Source organism: Strix aluco, chromosome 5, assembly GCF_031877795.1.
Source record: "Strix aluco isolate bStrAlu1 chromosome 5, bStrAlu1.hap1, whole genome shotgun sequence".
NCBI classification, from domain to species: Eukaryota; Metazoa; Chordata; class Aves; order Strigiformes; family Strigidae; genus Strix; species Strix aluco.
In genome coordinates, this window is record NC_133935.1 from 13,671,771 (window position 1) to 13,691,992 (window position 20,222).

The following is a 20,222-nucleotide window of genomic DNA, read 5'->3' on the forward strand; positions in this document are numbered from 1 at the left end:
CCTGTTGAAGCTTTTCTGTATATGAAAAAGTTTCTTTGGATTGGTCTCTAAGCCATGTGTGTCTCTTCTTTGACTGGGGAGTCACTGTTATGGTTCCAGTCTGGTTCAGCACCTCCTTCACCTAGTATTTCAGTTCAACTTCTTCAGCGGAACAGGAGAAAAAAAAAACCTTCTTATATTGGTATTTAGGAAACCTGAGTGGGGAGGATCCTGTGTTCAAGCTCATGCTTTGAATCAGTGCTCAAGGGAGCATCCTGGCCCTTGGACTACAAAATGTAAGGGGAGTCCCTCTTCTCAGGGGTGTTTTTTGGATACTGCCTGTAATTCTTCGATAACATCTTTTTGCTTTTATTTGAAAAAAACCCCTTCAGATTACTTGATCCAAAGCAAAGCATTTTGATTCACTAATCACCCCATTTTTGGGGGCATTTTGATCCAAAATATTAGTGCTTTCCATAGCTCCAATTTAATATCCATCCCCCATAACTTCTCAAGCAAATTATTTACTTTATGGTGTATAACGTCACAGCCAAGCCCGGGAAGTCTATGCCTGCTTACAAAGAGCGCTGAAGCAAAGTCCCAACAGTAACAGGCTGCTGACTGTGGGATAATATTCAAGGAAAGTGTCATTGTGTGTTTGCCCTCCACTTGGTAAATGCTGGAGACAGGATTTGTTTGGCTGAGTGGACTTTTGGTCTTACCTGTTATGACTGTTCTTCAGTTCTTAATAGAAGTTTGCCTTTCTAAAACTGACTAAATACTTCCTCTTGAAAGTAGCATGGAAATTTAGTAAAATGTTGCATATGATTTGCAAGGCTGTGTCTTAGCTTTAGAGGTGTATGTCTAGGAGTTGGAAGGACTGTTTGCAGTAGCTGGTGAATTAGACCCACTGACTTAAACTTTTATCTGGGAATGTTGGGAGGGATCTTACATGGTGACAAGCTTTTCCAGCCAATAGGCCTGGAGATGCAGAGTCATATTTAGGAAGCAGCAGAGTTTAAAGTTGCTCAGTTCTTAATTGCCTGGCCTTTGCTTGATGTGACTGAGATTCTTTCCACTTTTAGGTACTAGTGTATTGGTTCCCTTTGGGGAAAGCGATATCTATGTTTATAACATATTACAGCATATGGGACTTTCGCTAGTTTAAGAACCTAGAGATGGAAATGGAAATCCAGATAACTTTAGTTGTGGCTGGTTTAACCTGATCTGTCAAAAGGCCAATGCTTTTCCAGTTTGAATCTTTTGAAGACACTGTATCTTTCTATGCCTGTCCTGGTCTTCCTTTGACTTAACTCTTTTGCATGTAGACTATTTAAGATTAAATGTTTTCAGTGATGAAGTTGTGAGAAATAATTAATCCATAGATGCTTAGACTTTGCATAAAAGCCTATACAGAACATTAATTCATGATCTCTGGAATATGGAGTTGACATTTCATGATAAATTAAACAAGTTTAGAAGTAATGGAAAAGATTGTGAGAGGCTAGTAAAAATTCAGACTATAAATGGTTGTAACTACTTGCAATACCACTAGCATTCAAAAATCATGAGAACAACTTAAAAGGCAAGATATTTAAAAAAAAAGTCTGCTTGTAGGGTGTTACCTTTGTTTGGTTTTTGCAGTTTTTCATCTTAGCTATCAATTCCTTTATGTTGTCTCACTCTTCTTGGTAAAAGGAGATTAAAAACATGCTTAATGTTAACAAGTCACAAAGCACATGAAAGCTTAGTCTGCTATACAGTGTCATGATTCTTCAGGTGAAACATTAGAACATCACTCAACATACATGTGAACGTGTACAGTTAGTGTGTTTCTAGATAATTGAGACTCATAATTATATGAGACTCAGTATAATAAAAATTATTCTGTGTAAGCCAAAGCTGTGTTCCTTGTTTCTTCTTGAGTTTACAATATATTGAAAATTCTAAAGAAATAATTTATTAGAGATTTAAATAAACATGAATGAATTGAATGTAAAAATCTGAAACAAATCAATCTCAACTTACCATGTGTTTATAAACTTTCTGTCCCTTAAGCACCAGTCTGTAAGTTACAACTTCTATGAAAATTAATTCCATCTGTTTTATTAGATTGAGTATGTGCAAGAAAAAAAAAGTAAATATTCTCTTTCTCCTGGATGCATTCTCTTGCCTTTGATATGCTTTGGCCCAGGGGATTCAATTGAGTTATTTTAAAAGCTCTACTGAAATTAATAAAACTAACCAGCATAATTAGGTTGAGAATTTTCTCCCTGCTGTAACATTTCATAAGCATTTAACAACATTCTGTGAGAAGGTTATCATTCTCTGCTAAATGACCCAAGTACCCAAGTATTTTTCTGAAAGGCAATGGTCATACCTATCAAATTAAACATTATATGATAAGCATGAAATGACATACTCTTCTGAACTGGTCTGAGTTCTCGGATTTGTATGTATGGTTTTTCTCCTCTTTTCACTGGCTCTGCTCATCGTCTTTGTAGGCTGCTCCCTTTTAGAGGGATGATCTGCCTTGTTAACAGCCTTATCGGCTACCTAAAGGAAGCCTTTTCCTTCTAGTTCTCAAGCTGGAGTACTGTGGCTCTGTCATTTTCACAAAGTCCCATTCTTAACTGGAAGAGCTTCAGACCTTTTTTCAATATATGGAACAGCTGACAGCACCAAGAGAAGAAAAAATATATGTTGCATAAGGAGCGAAAGATCTCCTGTTTCACAGCTGACTTTTTTTTCCTCCTGGAAATAGCACACCTCCATGCACACACGTTTCCCTTTTCCTCTTGCAGAAATCTGCTCTGCGGAGGAAGTGTGCTGCCTGCAAGATTGTGGTCCACAATGCGTGCATGGAGCAGTTAGACAAGGTAAGACATTGCCATCTTCTGGAGCCTGACGTGGAAGGCACTCGTTTAATTCTTTTACTGAGGTTTCAGTCCAGAAAACACCATATGCCAAATTCGGTTTTCACAGTTGCTTTAACAATACATTTGAATAAGAAGTTGACTAAAAATTCCATCTTATTTTAAAAAATACTTTCTTCAAACCCTGTGAGCCATTAAAAAATCCCCACCAACAACAAAAACCCATGTAACGCTTTCACATCTTTTATGTTAACCATGTAATACTTTCACATCTTTTATGTTTAAGAAATAATTTCCCTCTACTTCTAGATTGAAAGTTAAAACTAGAAGATGCAGTATCCTATCATGTACAAAATTGGCCTTTCAAAATTCCTTTACTAAACCCAGCATAATTCATCTTTTGACAGCTATATTTATTACATGCAATGCAGCATAGATGCTACTATGAACATTTTTTTACTGTATTTACTAGACTATACTGTTTTCTCCTCAAAACTTCAGCAATTAAGCTCTTGTTTTTAAAATGGAAACCATCAAAGTTTTCCTTTATAGAACCATTATTTCTGTGATCATCTGTCCTGCTTTTCAGTTCCTTCAGGGAGCCCTTATCACCCCCAGGTGCCTATAGAATATCAATCACTGACTTCGGTCTTCCCATCAGTGATTTGTCTTCGTTATGCCTAACTGGTAATGTGTTAAATAACTCTCCCCCAACCTTTTCGTTCTTGGTGGATATGTGTAAAGAAATATGAGTGGGAATTTTCCCTATTGATTTCATTAGAGCTTCATTTTCACTCCTATATGTTTTGCAATGTTGTTCTTCATAAAAGAAGTTGATGCATAACAAATTTATAGCAGCAACCCTTTGGAAAGAGTTTTTTTCCTTTCCAAGTATTTGGACTTGTGTTGACAAATGTCACAGTGATTGCCATAATACCAAGTTGGAGAGATACCATTTCCACCCCCGATGCTTTTACCCGCAGTGAAATTAGCATTAGCACACGCTTTCAGCACAAAATGCTACCAGTGAATTTTTCATGACTTCCTTCATCATCAGTAGTGCTGACTCTCCATAGCCCAGTGAGCTGGTGGCGTTGTCAGCCGGAGAAAATGAGCACTTAGATAAAACCCATTCTGTTGAGCTTGTTTATGCCATTTTGGAGATCGTGAAATTTACCTCTTGGCAGAGGGTTGTTATAAAGTCTGCATCCCTCTTAAACCCTGTGGAATTTAAAACTGGTACGTAAGTCTTCTGCTTGGACCTCTCTGCAAATGGGTAAATTGTAAGTAAAATTATATATGCTGGGGGTATTTTCAGTCTGCCATGATTCAGCAGAGAAATGACAAGTTGGAATTCCAGGTGAAAAGCAATGGAAGAAGACTAATACTGCTATGTCTTTTGTTTCTTCTTAAGTAATAAGTATTTTGTTTACTACACACACCACCCCACCCCCCCCCCCCCCCCCCGAGCTATTATTTTGAAGACTATTATTAAATGAGGGAAGACCTTATTTATATACGAAGGGGGAGGATTGTATTTAACTTTGGGGAAACTCAATCATAACAAAAGCATAGCTGTGCAATATCCTTAAGTGTTTTATTCTTTGAAGGATAGTCAGCTTAAGCTTGAACCTATTTCATTAAGTGCATCCTTACCTCACATATCCTTTGGCCTTTTCTTATACCTCTCTATTCTTCAGTATATAATTTTTCTCTCTACATTTCCCCTGCTCTTATTTCTATTGATTTTCTTAAAATATTTTGTGTGGGTTTTTTTCTCATAGGACTCCACTGTTGTTTGTTAGATGTTTTTTTCCTTCACCTTCCTAAAAATGTTTTCTATTCATGGAAGGTTCTGTTGTCCTATTTCTTTCCTCTGCCATCTGAAGGAGGCAACAGCACTGCATGAGGCAGTACAGTGCTCCCCAAATGGTTTGTGGTTGGGGAGGTGGGTAAAAGCAGCCTGAGCTACGCAGAAGGTAGAAATTTAGAGTAATTTGCACAGTTTGTGTGAATGAAGATTTCTCTACAGATTTTGTTTATGAAGACATAAAACTGGGATGTGCAAAAAGGTCTTACAGAGTTAGATTTCCAGTTTCTATTAACTTTTGTGACCTCATCTTAAGTCCACTTTGCTTGCAAATGGTCTTCAGAAAAAAACAGGTGAAGCGATTACCTTCTAGGCATGGGGGAAACAGTTTAAATAGTTGAACTGAGCAGGCAGCAATAGCATTAGTGAAGATGAGGGCTGTGTAGTGATCTAGCAAGGAGAATAATTATGGTATATGAAGAGATCTTCTGTCATCCAGGTAAGTTACCTTGTTCAGTTAGTGAAGCTAATATTTTAATAGATAATAAGTATTTTGGAAGTCTGTCCTTGGTCAACAGATTGGAATAAATTCCCTCTCACCTCACTTTCAGCTCTAACAGCTTTATTTTAATACCAGATTAATTTTCGCTGCAAACCGACTTTCCGAGAAGGAGGCTCCAGATCTCCAAGAGAAGTAAGTAATGGACGAATGACGATTGCTTTTCATTTGATTTGTGTGCTGATCCACCTGGTGTGAAGCTGCAGCAGTGCTATTAAGTTCAGAGGAGACTTAAGAGTATTGGTTCTCAGAGGGACATATTCTCCTCCCCAGAATAAATGTGAAATGAATTCTAGCTGAAGCACTCCATTACTTAGACTGACAGAAACCATTTCATCTTTGTTGTCTCTTTTTCTATTGATTCAGCTATTCTGTATTCTTTTCTTTTTTGGTAGCATTTTTTCTTTTCCTCCTGAGCTTTGAACTAGTATTTTTTTACTTTTTCTTTATTTCCCTCTCCTTCCAATTGCCTCTCCGTTTTTTTTCTACAAGTATCTCTAGTGTCCAAAGATTTTTTGTAATAAAAAAATCACACGTTCAAAAACCTTATGATTTGCCTCGGGCTAGTGTATAAATTCAGCTTCTTTGAAGGTGCTGGGTATTTATTATTATTGATATATTAATATAGCTGTCTTACATAGAATGGTTTGTGTTGGAAGGGACCTTAAAGATCATCTCGTTCCAACCCCCCTGCCATGGGCAGGGACACCTTCCACTAGACCAGGTTGCTCAAAGCCCCGTCCAACCTGGCCTTGAACACTTCCAGGGAGGGGCCAGCCACAGCTTCTCTCGGCAACTTGTTCCAGTGTCTCACCACCCTCACAGTAAAGAATTTCTTCCTTAGATCTAATCTGAATCTACCCTCTTTCAGTTTAAAACTGTTACCCCTCCTCCTATCCCTGCACTCCCTGATAAAGAGTCCCTCCCCATCTTTCCTGTAGCCCCCTTTAAGTACTGCAAGGCCACTTTAAGGTCTCCCCAGAGCCTTCTCTTCTCCAGGCTGAACAACCCCAACTCTCTCAGCCTGTTCTCATAAGGAAGGTGCTCCAGCCCCCTGGTCATCTTTGTTGGCCTTTGTTGACCTGCTTGAACAGACAGAAGCCAGTGTTTCAAAAACATCTCTTAACTTTTATAGTTGATTTGGTGACTGGCTTGCTCTTAGCAGAGGTAGCTCAATTCCCTGACATATCAGTAGCTCAATGTTCACTGGTGTAACAACATGGTGCAGGCAGACCCCTTCTAACCCCGTTGCCTGCACAGAAGCAGGGGTAGCAGTCCTGCTCACCCTCCCATCTCTTGTCCACCTCTTGCTGCCATCCAGGATGTAAGTAGTCCAAACAGGGAGAAAAAACTGCTTCAATGACTGCTTCTTCCTCCCCTCCTTCCCTTCTGCATTGACTTGTGATTTTTTTGCATTATAAGGCTGTATTTCGAAGCAGAATAGAGCAGGGCCCTATATTGTGACTGATCACAGCAATGTTTGGGCCCTTCTGTGCTCTGTATTTAGGTGATGATCATCTCTGCATCTTGTATTGAACTTCTTTTTTTTTGGTAGAAGAGTACTGAGAGAGTAGTTCTGGTCACATTTCAACATGGATAAAGAACCCTTATTCCTCCTCCAGTTTTGGTGGTGTCTGGGGTTTCCTGCAGGGACTGCTGCATTTTGCTCCAGAAATGATTGCATTGGCTGAAGGGACCTTTCTTTTGGTGTCTGTAAACCAATTTCACACAGATGGTACCGCTGAGTGCAAGCTGCCGTTACTTTCTATAACATATCTCTTTGTCCTCCTTTTGCAGAACTTTGTCCGACATCACTGGGTGCACAGGCGGAGGCAGGAGGGGAAATGTAAGCAGTGTGGAAAGGTAAGATTTCCAGTGCACCCACATGCGCGACACTGGGCTCTTATGAATTCAGGGTAGCCAGGAGGTCCTTCTAGCCACTGAAATTTTCCTATTCTAAACACTTGGCCTCTCTTAAGGGCTGATGACAAGCCTGATATTTTGAGTGGTAGCAGCTCTGATATCCATGTGGGAAGAGAAAGGCAGATGCATATGCAGGAATGAGCACATCACGTGTCCTGGGACATTGTGCTGCATTGACTGCTGAAAATGAGGAGGAGGAAGGCTGTGGCTCCTTGAGCTTCTTTCTTCGTTAAGCTAAACCTGTGCCAATATGGCATTCTTCTAGTGCTGTCTTCTGTGCCAAAATTGTGATGGCCTATTTTTTCAGGCTTCTGGAAAAAGAAAGGCTGTTGCTTGCTTTCTGCCCTGGCAGACTCTAAGATTTGTGAGACTGTTTCACATTTCCACTGCTGCATAGATTGCAAAAGTTTATTTCTAAAAAGCTATAAAAACAGGTAAGAAGGACCTTTAGCTACTGAAGACCTTTCTTCTGAAATGTTACGAACCCCTGAAATCTGTTGAGAGATATTCAAAAATTAAATTAACACAGGGGTTTAATTTCCTATCTCTAGCACTATATTATACTTTTGCCTCCCTCAACATCAACTAGTAAGAAAGACTGTGCCTCGTCTCCATGGCACAGCACTTAAGTCAGAGGAAAATCAGATTTGTATCTGGATACTGATGTAGATCACCAGCTACCAGCTCAACAAGGCATGCAATAAAAATGTGATGCCCTTTTATAGCAGGTAGCACGGGAACAGTACAGGAAGGCAGTTTGCATAGAGCATTCTTATAGTATGACTTCACAGTGATATTGCCTTCCTCCTCTACCATTTTGGCCTGGATCTCCCCTAGAGGCATTAGGAGTTTATTTTGCAATGGGAGTACTTACTGCCTATCAAACCAAAACCTGTGCTGGGTACATTCATGTCAGCAACATGACCAGTCCATCCTAAAATTCCTATCAGCCCTGACTAATATGAAGAAGTTCAGAGGAAATCAGTTTTCCGCCTAAATAAGAAATATTCAGTTAAGACTAGCATGGATGTATTGTAGTAGAGTTGTTTGCCAAGGAATGGAAAGGATTAGGGGAAAATGATAACAAGCAAAAAAAAATCCATTGTGTTTATTGGCCAAGCAGTCTCCTATTACAGCAAAATACTTGTCTGTCTCGTGCTCTGCTGTTACATGTCATATATCTCCAAGTGAGAACCATCTTTTTTCTTGCATGACCAGAGAATATAAAGGGAACCATCATTGAAATGGAATGGCAGTAAATTTAAAGCAAAAAAAAAAAAGTATTATTCATGGAATACGTAATGATTCTGGTAGATCTCATTGTTGTGTAATATTGATCCTATCCCATGGCTGGAACTGGATGGTTAAGTAATTTGATGATAATTGATAACAGTTTGAGTAAAGAAAATATTTAGGATATGCCCATCTCATGCTTCACATCATAAGCCAGTGGAAAGGAATTGATACTCCCAACATCCTTAGCACAGCTTTGTGGCTTTATATTTTGTGTGCCTTCTGTGCCACAGCTGACACTTCCTGAGAGGTGAAGCGCAGAGGTGCCTATGTCAGTGTTCTGCTTTAGATCAGAAGTGCAGCTTGGAAGGAGTTTTCCTGATTGTCACCACTTGCCATGGTTCATGCATGAGACAGTCTTGCAGCAAATGGACTGAATTCCTTTTAGATTAAACTTAACTGAAAATTAATTCTGCAGCTACTAATGGGCATTCAGTCTGCAGGACCAGACTATAACTAGTCCAAAGTAAAATTCTCTGAAAATCCTTGTGTGTAGTGTCCTCAGTACCAACAGAGCCTGTGCTCCCACTGTTACAAGTTTCTTGCTAGCGCAGATACAGCTTATGTGGTCTCATCTAGGCTTCAGTTTTCTTCCTTCCAGGGGTGATTTCACCCATGTACTGCAAAAGTAATATATGCAGAAATCGGTGCTGGGGAATGAGGCCTGGAAAGTCTTGTTCAGAATCTTACTGAGTGCAGTGGACCCAAACAATCTATTTCTGTCTATTTGCTGCCATGGTTCTCTCTTTTTTTTTTTTTTTTTTTTTTTTTTTTGAGCTGGAGACTCTAAGAGAAGGATGGCCATATCTCTTAAGACAAAGTACCATCGAGACCAGTATTCAACAGTGACTTATTATGGAAAAGTATAAGATGGGGCAGGTGTTTAGTGATGCATCCCCAAAACAGTCTCCTGGCCTCTAAGAAGTTCTGTCTCATGAATTTCCAGGAATGGTGCCTTCATATTTAACAGCCTATGACAACTTTCTTTCCTGTGATGTTGTGTAGTTGATCCTTGAGTTCCTGTAAAGTTGTAGCATTTATAACATCCTTTAGCAAGTAATTCCCGAATTTAACTACATGCTGTGAGAACAACTACAATTTGGTTGTTTCAAACCTGTCACTAGTTTTTTGTCTAATGCTCTGTAGCTCTTGTGTTGGAAGGGATGGTAAATAAATGCTCCCAAACCACATACTCTACACAATTCATGATGTTTAAGAACTCATTTCTTTCTCTTGCAGGTGGGGGAAAAAAAAGGTAGTTTTGTAGCTTTTAGCTCTTATTATCTGTTTGTTACCTGGGATCATCAGAGAAATCAGAATTTTTTTGTCTTTGTGTAATACAACATAAGAATGTTAAGACCATGTGGTCTGGCATCCAGTTCATGACTGTGTGCAGTAATAGAAGCTTAAGGATGAATGTGAAGTGATCTGTTCTTCATATACTTCCAGTTACCAGTGGCTTAGGGATTTTTTGAGGCTGAGAATGCATCTTGGGCCATCATGCTAAACAGACAATTTATTTCTCTTTACTTTCTGTGGTGTCCAAAGCAGTGTGTCTACTATATACACACAGTGTGCAGCTATGGTGTTTATCTCTTTCTGTTACTGGTCCCTTTAAAGGCCTGTGGATTGATGCAGAGCTGTATGTTTTCCCTGCATATAATGGTAGGACTGAAATTTCTAGTACCTGAAAGGCAGTTCTAGTTCTTTGTTATTTTAGCAGAGATCACCATCCAAATGCTTCTGTTGCTGTCTGTATTTGAGTTGTAATAATACCTGGCTTTCCTACAGTAATGTGTTGGAATATCTTTGAGAGCATTAAGGAGGGAATAAATATTGTAGGAAAATACATGCTAAAAAATTTATTAGTAGCCCTAACATTGATGTGAAAATACTCTTCAATGATAAATACATTTGAGAATATAATCAAAACATGTTAAAGCTAGTAATCCCTACATGCTCTGTTTGTGTGTGTGGGTGTCTCTATTATAATGTGGATTTTGATCCAGATTATTTAAACAGATTGTAATCACCAATACAGGCTGGGGATTCAGGTGCTCTTTACCTCCAAATATATTTCCTCTGGTATGCAAAACTGTTTATTTCTGCAGGAGCAGCTCACAATATGGGATTTCATGTGTTGTAAGGAATTGGGTGCCAGTGAATCAGGGCTGATCAGGTGCTGTTAGGCTGATATTCTCACAAAGGTGAAATTAATTTTCTACCACAAAATTTCTTAAGTTTGTGTAGAAGACCACCTTGCATGACCCAGGAACAAGATAGCTGAAACTTAATTTTCCTTCTCACTGAGAGAAGACAGAAGAGATGATTTCTGTTGGAATATGGGGGTCTCCAGTGTTTCAATCCGATAGTCCCCATCAAATCTCACTGTGACCTGCAGTGCATCACTTTATCAGTTCCTTTCTTTGTAATGTTAGCTTTCAAACAATTCCTATCTTACCTCAAACATGTATCCTTAGGAGGAATTAGCTCACATTTGTAAAGCAATTTGAGGAAGAAAAGTGGTGGTTATTGCTACTTATCATTAATATGTTTTTATTGCTGTATCATTTTCTCTAATGACTCCCTAAAAGCCAAATGGCTTACTAAATAAATGAAAAACGGTCCATCCAGAACCAGACAAGCTGCTCAGTCCATATGTTTAAAATACGCAACTGATGGGCTGTGGAATTAATGTACTGAACTTTAGGTTTTATTAGTGGAGGTTTTGGGAGAGAAGAATTTCTCCCATGATTGTTACAAAGCAGAACAAAACAAAACATTTCATGCCCATGAGGGGCTGAAATAATTTTTTAAATACACTTTGCAACAAGAAAGAGTGAGATTTGTGAGAAACATTAAGAAGCACTACTATAAGTGAATGAGAATAGAACATTTTGTCCAGTGTCAGACCTCTGTTCCAGCACTCGTGTCATATGTACTGTCACTCTGTTCTTGTGCCCCCACTGAATGGCAGACTAGAGCTGCCCAGCAAGAAGCAGCTGGCCAGCTTGTCTTTGTGAAGCCATTGACCATGCTCTATTACTAAACCTGAATATGCCAAATCACCATCATTATGAATAATCTACTCTGAATTTCTCTGAATGTAAACCCTGAGGTATTAGGGAAAGGATTTAAAAAAAAAAAAATCTAGGCAGAGGTGTCATAAGCTTCTTTAGGAGTAGGCCTTAGTTGGTGGTGTAGTCCATCTGGCAAGCTGGTTTGAATACATGCTGAGGACACTGAAGAAGCAACTGCAGTGTGCACTTCTGCATGGCAGACAGACAGGTAGAGCCTTCTCCTCTTCAGGGTATCAATAGGGTTGTCCTCAACTACCAGGTATGGACAGACTATAGCTCAGTCCCTCACTTAACAAGACCATTGCATCTCTGAATGGGTTTTTGGTTGTTCATTTAATTCTCCTTCTTGGTGTGCTTGACATTGTCATTGCACTGAGCACTAATAGGCTCATCTTTCCTGTGGGTGTCCATCTTCCTGTTCCTTTCCACAGCAGCTAGGGTAAAAAGTACCTTAATTATAGAAGCAGTGAGGCAGTGTCCTGTTAGATGTTACTAAATCATATTTTAACTCTTTGCATTGGGTCTTGGGCATTGCCCAGCACGTAGGAGATGTAGGTAAAACTCAGTTTGCTGAAAATAAAGCTGGCTCACGAATTCATGACTTGATAGAGAAACTGAATTAGAAGATTCTGGGCAGTAACAGGCTACTTTAATGTACTAGAGAGAGGCTTGACAGAAGCTAATGAATAAAGGATCCAGATGACTGCAAATCTGAAATCTAAGCAGTGAAGGTGACTATGACAAACTGTTCAGTGAAGTTCTGGATTTTCCATCTCTGCAGCCATCAACCCACATCAATTCTTTCTCTAGCGAAAATAAGCTTTAACTGAACACAAATTTTTAGCCTGTAACTTACCATTTATTGCCTGTGTTATATGCAAGAAGGGTGTATATGACCTAATGGTGTTTTTCAGCCTTAGAATTCAGAGCAAAGTGATATATCTGCTGAAATTGCATTTTACAAAATTAAACTCTTCTGTGGGAGAGTAAAATCTCATATTTCCTGCTAATGGTGGGCACTTTTCTCTTTAGAACTACAAAGAAATATTTTCTTTTATCTGTTTGATCTGAATCAGACCATCTTGGTTTTTTGGAACTTACTAAAAAGATTTTGGTCTGAGTTGGCTCAATAAAACAATAAACTTAATTTCCCAATCAGAACTTTTCCACACAGACATTGTAGTTGATTCAACTATGTATTTAAAAAAGAAAAAAAAGAAAAAACCAAAAAAAACCAAAACAAAACAACTAAAATTTGTGTTTACATTTAGAGCAAACAAGACTGCAATGAGGGAATGTTTTGTTCAACAGAAAACCTGAATGTTAGATCTGTAGAAATCCATTAAAATAGGCATTTCTTCTTTATTTCTTCTTTGGTTGTTTTTAACTACAAAATCTAAGAAAAAGCATAAAATTTTGGAGAAGTGTTTTTAGAAATGTGTGAAAATTCCCCAGTTGAAGAACCTTCTCTGTGAATCCTGTCATTGTTTTTATCCTCCAAAAGTCTGTTTGGTGCTTAAGAGCTTTGAGGCTGAACCAGTGTATCCAACTTTTATGAACTGATTTAGCCTAGTACAGCCACCTGGCAAGAGTTAAAGGTGTAAATTTGCTTGTAGTCAGGAGGAATTTAATGGTTTTTTTCCTGCTTGTTCTAGGGCTTTCAGCAAAAATTCTCCTTCCATAGTAAAGAGATTGTGGCCATCAGTTGTTCCTGGTGCAAGCTGGCGGTAAGTGAACAATACTCAGGGAGACTGGTGGCAGCTTCATTGAGTGGCCATACCAAAAGCAATTTCATTTTTCGTGGCTCAGAGGGTTCCCTCTTTGTGAATCCCCCCCAGTTTTGCCATTTCTGTTCATTTTGCTTAAAGACACTATAACTGACTGACATGAGTCCTCTAGGAGAAGATTCTTGCTGCACAACATAGTCGCTGGCTACCTCCCATCAATGCCCTGCTGCTGCTAGCTCAGCCAAAGGACTCTTAATACACACAGCTGCATCAGACTAGGTTGTGGTCTTCAGTCTGTGATCTGTGTTTAAGTAGGAGTGATTGGGTTTTTTTTTGGTTTTGGGGTGTTGTTTTGGTAAGAAGGCATGGCTAGAGAAAATTATCTTTAGTTATATGTTCCTAAAACTCCATGGTTTGAAGGACTTGAAGATGGTGGAGTTGGGAACATTGCTCCAGTTTTTGTACCATCACCCTCTTACTCCTCTCTATGCTTCCCCTTTGTCTGTCTTGATCTCCTTATTGACTCTTTTCCTCTCTTCCAGTTTCATAACAAAGTCACCTGTTTCATGCTACATCACATTGAGGAGCCATGTTCCCTGGGGGCTCACGCTGCTGTCATTGTGCCTCCCACCTGGATCATTAAGGTGAAGAAACCTCAGGTAACTGCATGCTGATGTCTGTTTCCGGAGCTGTATGGCTGCACAGGGCCAACCTGGCTTCGCCGCTCAGTACTCCTTCACTAAGGCATGCTTGTTCAACCCTGTATCTATCCCTGAAACCCAGCATACATCCATGGTGATTATGAACCTCTATCCTCCCGCACCTCCATCCAGCACTTTAGTAGATTTCCCTGTTTGGGATGATTAGCAACAAACATGACTTTTGTTCTGAGCAAATCCAGCTCAGATTTGTTCCTCTAATTGTGAGTTCAGCGAGCATACTGCAAGAAATCCCCTGTGTTGCAGGCAGTCAAGCATGTTTCATTAAATAGAGCTGAGCAAATACAGGGAAAAACTGTTTGCAAACATTCACTTGAACTGCAGTAAGAATTGACTGTAGTTGGACTGGCATCCCTCTGAATTTTCTGTCAATGGACATTTAAACAATCACGTCTTATTTACATCTGTGCTTGTTGAATGTCAGCAATAAGCCCACGTGCTCATTTAGTTGCAGGTAACAAGCATTAGACTTCAGAGCTTTTGTAATAGATGTGGTATGTCTTGGAGAGGATAATTCCCTGGTGAGCACAATAGGGAGAAAAGGTATGCAAAAGAGAGCTGGCCAAAAATTAAAAGGGGATTCACGTCAGGCAAGAAGTATTTTTTTCTTTGAAAGTCTGTTTTAACTCCAGGTTGAACTGAAAGAAACAGACAAACAAGCACTGAACATATCAGGGAGTCAGGAATCCTGGTAAAAGTTTTATTTCAGAAGCACTGAAACAAGTCGGTTTGTTTTCTTCTGAAATGAATAGTCTCTGGGATATTTGAACTTCCCACTCATGTTTTCTTGTAGTTTTACTCCATTGACAGGAATGCTGGTTTTATAGAGTAGTGATGTGTCATTCTTAATGTTAGTGTGTCCATCCTTTGAATTGACCCCGGGCTTCCTGGCTCTGTCCCCTGCTTGTCAACAAGAAGCTGAGAAGTTTAGACTGTAGGCAAGGCAGCAAGACAAAATTAGTCCCACAAAACTGGAAAAAAGTCTTAAGTTGTGATGCTGTTCAGTTTTTAGTTCCAGTCTAGGGATATGATTGTCAGATTTTTGCATGAATAGCATTTCTAATAAGCTGGATATTAAAGACAAGGTGGGAAGGGGAAATACACATATAGCTTAATCAAAGTTGTCCAAAGAGACCGCTATTTCTCCTTTAGGTCCAGAGAGAGTAGGCAAGATCCCTAGCCACCTCCATTCTGGAAAAAAAAAAGGTTTCTTTGGCATTTGTATTTTCTCCCCGCACTCTTCTTTCTCTGTTGGTTTTACTCCACCCTCCTCCAGAAGAATCTTTTTTCCTCTCTTTTTGAAGAATCTGAGTCCTTGACAGGTACTTAATCTCCTTGGCTAATTTTCAGCACCTGTGTCATATTTGATAGATGTATCCATGTCTGACCTTACTAAAAGCAGCCTTTCTTCAATCTTTTTAATTTTTATTTTATTCAATATTTATTAAAAAAAAAAGTAATCAACACTTGTAATTTTCTTTTGATTTGGCATTTGGCCAAAGCAGGGTACCTTCCTTATAATATTTTCAGAGAATTTTCTTTCTTGTCTGTTGTTTTTTCAGAAAAGTTGCAATAAAAAAATTAATCTGATCTAGTTAATTAGAATTCAAGGGAAAAATGCTTTTAAATAAAGATTTTAAATGTTGCTTTGTGTGCCTGAGTCATGAGTGGAGAGGAAGTACTTCAATATTCCCTCTCCATCACATCTTGAGTCCTTGAAATTCATGGTCAGTAGCATGAAAAAAAATCTATCTTGAGTAATTGAAGCATTAGCTAGATCAAAATTATATTTAGCACAGAAAATGGGCATATTTCCATGAAACTTCTTAACAGCACTCATTGCGCTATTAGTTCTGGGGAATGAATCCTTATTGCTGTAGAAAATACTAACGCATCTTTCAGATGTGTTTTCAGATTTTTGGCAGAAGGTTTTTTTATTTATTATTTTTTGGGGGGAAATATTTTCTCCTCTCCTGCTGTTTCTGGCCAGCTCTACTTCTGTGTATTATGACTCTCTTCACCCTATATGAACATTTGGTAAACACTATGAAATATTCAGTGCATTCAATCCACAGCATACAAACACAATATTCACAAAATTTTGTAAATTCAGATAGTAAATAAATGTGTAACCAGCAATCTGTTTTTCACATATTCCACAATCGGAATAAATTTGGCTAGAAGCCTTTTTGTTATAAAATATTTCCTCAGCTCTAATTAACTACTTACATTGGTCACAGGCAACTCCTGAACTGAATTCCCTACTCATATGAAATTGATTTTAGTGGTGCCTTCATCCTGTTTGGTTGTTTCTTTTAAGCAAATAAGATGGCTTTTTGTAGCAAAATCTTGCCCTGATTTTTAATTTTTATTTTTATTGCTACAAAAATGGTTTTCCATGCTTATTTTGTACAACGTGGGTCACCACCTATCAAATATTGGGCTTGAATAAAGAGCACACTCCCCCTCTGATTAGCAATGTTGTAGTGAAGCATCATGGTGTAATTGGTTAAGGACAAATCTCTGTTGACAACCTACATTCTAAATGGGGAGCTTTTGCTTCTTGCAAGCAATTGATTGCAAGATGAGGAATATTCAGAATGGTTCAAATAGCTTTGGGATCGGTGGTAGCCCTGTATGTAATGACCCATTTACATGAATGGAAAACTCCCAATACCTATTCCATGTTATTCATAATGTGAGCCACTTCTGTAACATTTCTACTGATTTTTAGTGTTTCTGTACTGTGTTAGCAGCACTTTGATACCAGATCTGTTTTCCTGGGGTTTAAATCAATTCCATCTCCTAGTTTGTGATGAAAGTAGGTCACCCCTGTTGACTGTTGGTGTATTGTTATAGGTGAGGTTTGGTAGCCCAAGTCGTGTTAGCTCTAGAAATGGACTTGATATATGCTTATGTTGTGAGAGAAAAGTAGATAATAAGGAGGATCTGGCTGATATACTTACTGATTCAGTCTGTCTTCTGTTTGGGAAGGCAAAGGCAGTAACTGTAAAATTCCAATTTTTTCTTTTCAAGGTGAGTAAACATGGTGTTTTCTTCTCCTTCTTTGAGGACCTTTTAAAAGTGCTAGTGAATATTTATATTTCTGGGTTTATTTCCTTATTTCCTCAATTGCTGGGTTCAGCTGACTTGTCTGATGGTGGTTTTTGAACAAGCAGAAGATGCTCAAGATTGACCTTCCCAGAGGCTGTTCATTATTTAAATCATTTGAAGCCCAGCATGCTAAAAGCCTTTGAAAATGAAGGCTGAAATGATCTAAAGGAAAATGTTGAAGGGGTCCATTGGATTTGCTTTTGAGATAGTCTGTGGCCCTCACGCCACCCAACACCATACAAGCACTCCAATTCTTCTATTCATCTAGCTAAGCTTGCTGAGAAATATACTGACCATTAAATAATATGGAAAATTTATTTTTGAAGATGGTCAAACTGACATCCACAAAAGAGAGGTTTTCTCTCTCGAGACAAGTTAGGATTTACATATGGTGCCTATTTAAAGGTATGCTTTGCTATCAGGTACTGTGCTGAATAACATTATATGTTTATAAAATACTCATCACCTTGTTAGGTGGACAAGGTAATATACATCCATTTCTTCACTTCAGCGTACAAAGACTGATGATTACTCTTGGCTGTTATTCTTCTGCATGTTTCTACATAACCTGTATATGGTTAAGGAGTTTTTTTTGCCTTTCATCTGCTATGTACATGCAGTTGCAATCATTATAGCAAAGCTTTAGGTTGTCTTAACACTGCAGGTGAAGGCATGTTAAAAAAAAAAAGGTGAAATAATGTAGTTGTGATGTAGCGCATTGTAGTGCGTTTTTTGTGTGGAAATTAAAATCATTATAATCATAAATAGAGGCTTAGACTAAAACAGTTTCTCTAATATAGCTCTATGCCTCTTCCACCCCACCCATAGGCAAGGAAAGAGATATGTTATAATGGGATTTGGATTTAATGACAACTACATTTAAACATTCTTTAAATTATTCTTTTAAAATTAGTAAGGATTTTACTGAACTGTCTTTGCCCTTTCCAGAAGAACTTCACTGGGCTTGGGTCCACCCATTGTGGAGGTAGAATAACAAGTACAGTGGTTCTTCCAGAGGTACAGTTAAGTACTTGCCTGGTATAATACCTAACTTGAGTTACAGACTAATATTTGCCAGCTGAATTCACTGCACTTAACCAGCAGGATAAATATTTTAAATTTTACACTTGGAGAGACTGAAGCATGGGGAGAAGGCTTGATATGCCCCTGACCTTTCAGCGGACTGCTGGCAAGACTGTGGATAGACTAGATCTCCTCTCTCTGTCCTGTGTTATGCCCCACTCCAAGGAGAATCCTTCATCAAAGAATGGCTGAGGAACTAGGTTAACGCCCCCACGGGAGTCAGCTTTGAGAGTAATGTCCTGTACCTTTCTATTGACATAAAGACTTTTGTCTACAGTCAGTCTGAATACTGAGGTAGGGCGATGAAAGACCATGCAGATGATATTGCTGATGCACTTCTGTAGTCAGTGCAGTCTTTGTGGTTTATCATGCTTTCGAGATCATTTTGTATCGGAGTAGGGAAGAGTACAAACACTTCTTTAGGTGGTTTCTCAAAGTATGGTCTAAAAGGGCAAGTGTCCTGTAATTGCTCTGCAGAGCTGTCTTGTGTTCAGTACTTTCAGTAAGCAACAAAGCATGACTATATCCTGGTCCACAAGCAATGCTGAGAGGTGACAAAAAGCTGGGAACCTTGTGCTCTGCATCAGGCTTCTCTTGGTCTGGGTGCAAAAGGATGGCCTCTTTAGGTATTTGAGCTAGATAGCTGTTATGTTTTCTTAACTTCTTAGATATGTGGAAAGATTAACTTCTGTATCTCGTGTGTTGTACTGAAGTCTTGCAATTCTGACAGTGTTGTTAGGTATTAAGCAGAATCTAGTAGCTATTTTTGTTAATGTTGGTTAGCAAGCAGGATTAAGGACAGACGTCACTGCTTATGGATTTGATGATCTCTGCTCATTGACTTTTTTCATTAGTGGTACTCTTTTGAATAAGGTCAGGGCAGAAATGAACTTTTGGATGAGCTGAGTGGATCTTGCTTCCCCTCTTGAAGCCAGAAAATAATCAATAAACTTTCTTCTAATTCCCTGTGTTACTTTATTTCCTGGAGACGGCTAAACTGGAAGACGAAATACTGAGAAAATATTTACAGTATTTCCTATAATACAAAATTTCAATCACATGGAAGGGATTAGGGTTTCCTGCAGGTTTGACTTCAGTTACTGAATTAAAATAATTTAAAAATAAAATAAAATTCCCCTTCTTGGACTGTTCTTACCACACCAGAACAACTTTTGGTTCAGTATCGCTGAGCAGGCTATTGCCAGCCTGGAGAATAGCTTTGATGCAAGTTCTATTTTAGTAAGTTCTGTAAAAATAGAAGCAGTTTTATATTTTTTTCTATGTAGTTAAATGATACTGTTATTTAAAAGCAAAGTAAACAAACCCCTCACAAACACCCCGCTCACCCAAATCCTTAAATTTTAACAGTTCAGTTTGTTCCTTAGTAGACGAATACACAAGTTTCTTGATAGGCTGGAACTGAGTCCACAGTGCCAGCATCATTCGCCATGGTGGCCTACGTTATGTCGAGTCATGATGGTTGCCAGAGCTAAAACTTGTTGTTTTCTTTCCTAAAAAAAACATGAAAAATATCTCATTTATCATGTTTTTTATTACATCTTTATGCAGGTGGTCTCCATACCAGGAGACGAGCCTGATTGGGCAGGAGACTGGAGCCCCGAAGGGGAAATGGGCGTCTCCTACCCCTATTGGGAGGGTTGGCAGGTACAACATGTGGTGTTATGTGAGTCTATGGGAGCATCTGATCTTTTTCCCCCCTCACAGCGTGGGAAAGTTTCCAGTTCCAAAGCACCAGTCTGGTCTCCGTGTGTGGCTTTCTCCATAAACGGTGGTGTGGAAGTGTAAAGCATGCAGCGCATGTAATTTAAATCTCAAGCATGTGCCAGATACTCTTATCATTCTCCAAGTGGACATGCATGGAAGAGCTTCGTAAAGGGGCTCTGTCTGGGCCTGTCTTCTAAATTTTGTTTTGCTTTTCATGTATTCTTTTTTCTTTTGATGTAGAACTCATTAAAGACTTCAACGCGGCGAAAGAAGAGAACGTCTTTTAAAAGAAAAGCCAGTAAAAGAGGCAATGAAGTAGGTATTAAAGTGCTTT

At 38.9% G+C, this 20,222-nt stretch overlaps 1 protein-coding gene across 4 annotated transcripts in view; it reads left to right on the forward strand.

The window, feature by feature from the left end:
• DGKI (diacylglycerol kinase iota) overlaps positions 1 to 20,222 on the forward strand; it is a 221,713-nt gene that overhangs the window by 90,476 nt on the left and 111,015 nt on the right. For 3 of the 4 annotated variants that reach the window (XM_074826020.1, XM_074826017.1, XM_074826019.1), the window contains exons 4-9: positions 2,784 to 2,858; positions 5,303 to 5,359; positions 7,022 to 7,087; positions 13,176 to 13,247; positions 13,790 to 13,906; positions 20,129 to 20,203. In XM_074826020.1, coding sequence (XP_074682121.1) covers positions 2,784 to 2,858; positions 5,303 to 5,359; positions 7,022 to 7,087; positions 13,176 to 13,247; positions 13,790 to 13,906; positions 20,129 to 20,203 — 462 coding nt within the window. The remainder of the gene's footprint in view (positions 1 to 2,783; positions 2,859 to 5,302; positions 5,360 to 7,021; positions 7,088 to 13,175; positions 13,248 to 13,789; positions 13,907 to 20,128; positions 20,204 to 20,222) is intronic. The other variant, XM_074826018.1, reaches the window with a different exon arrangement.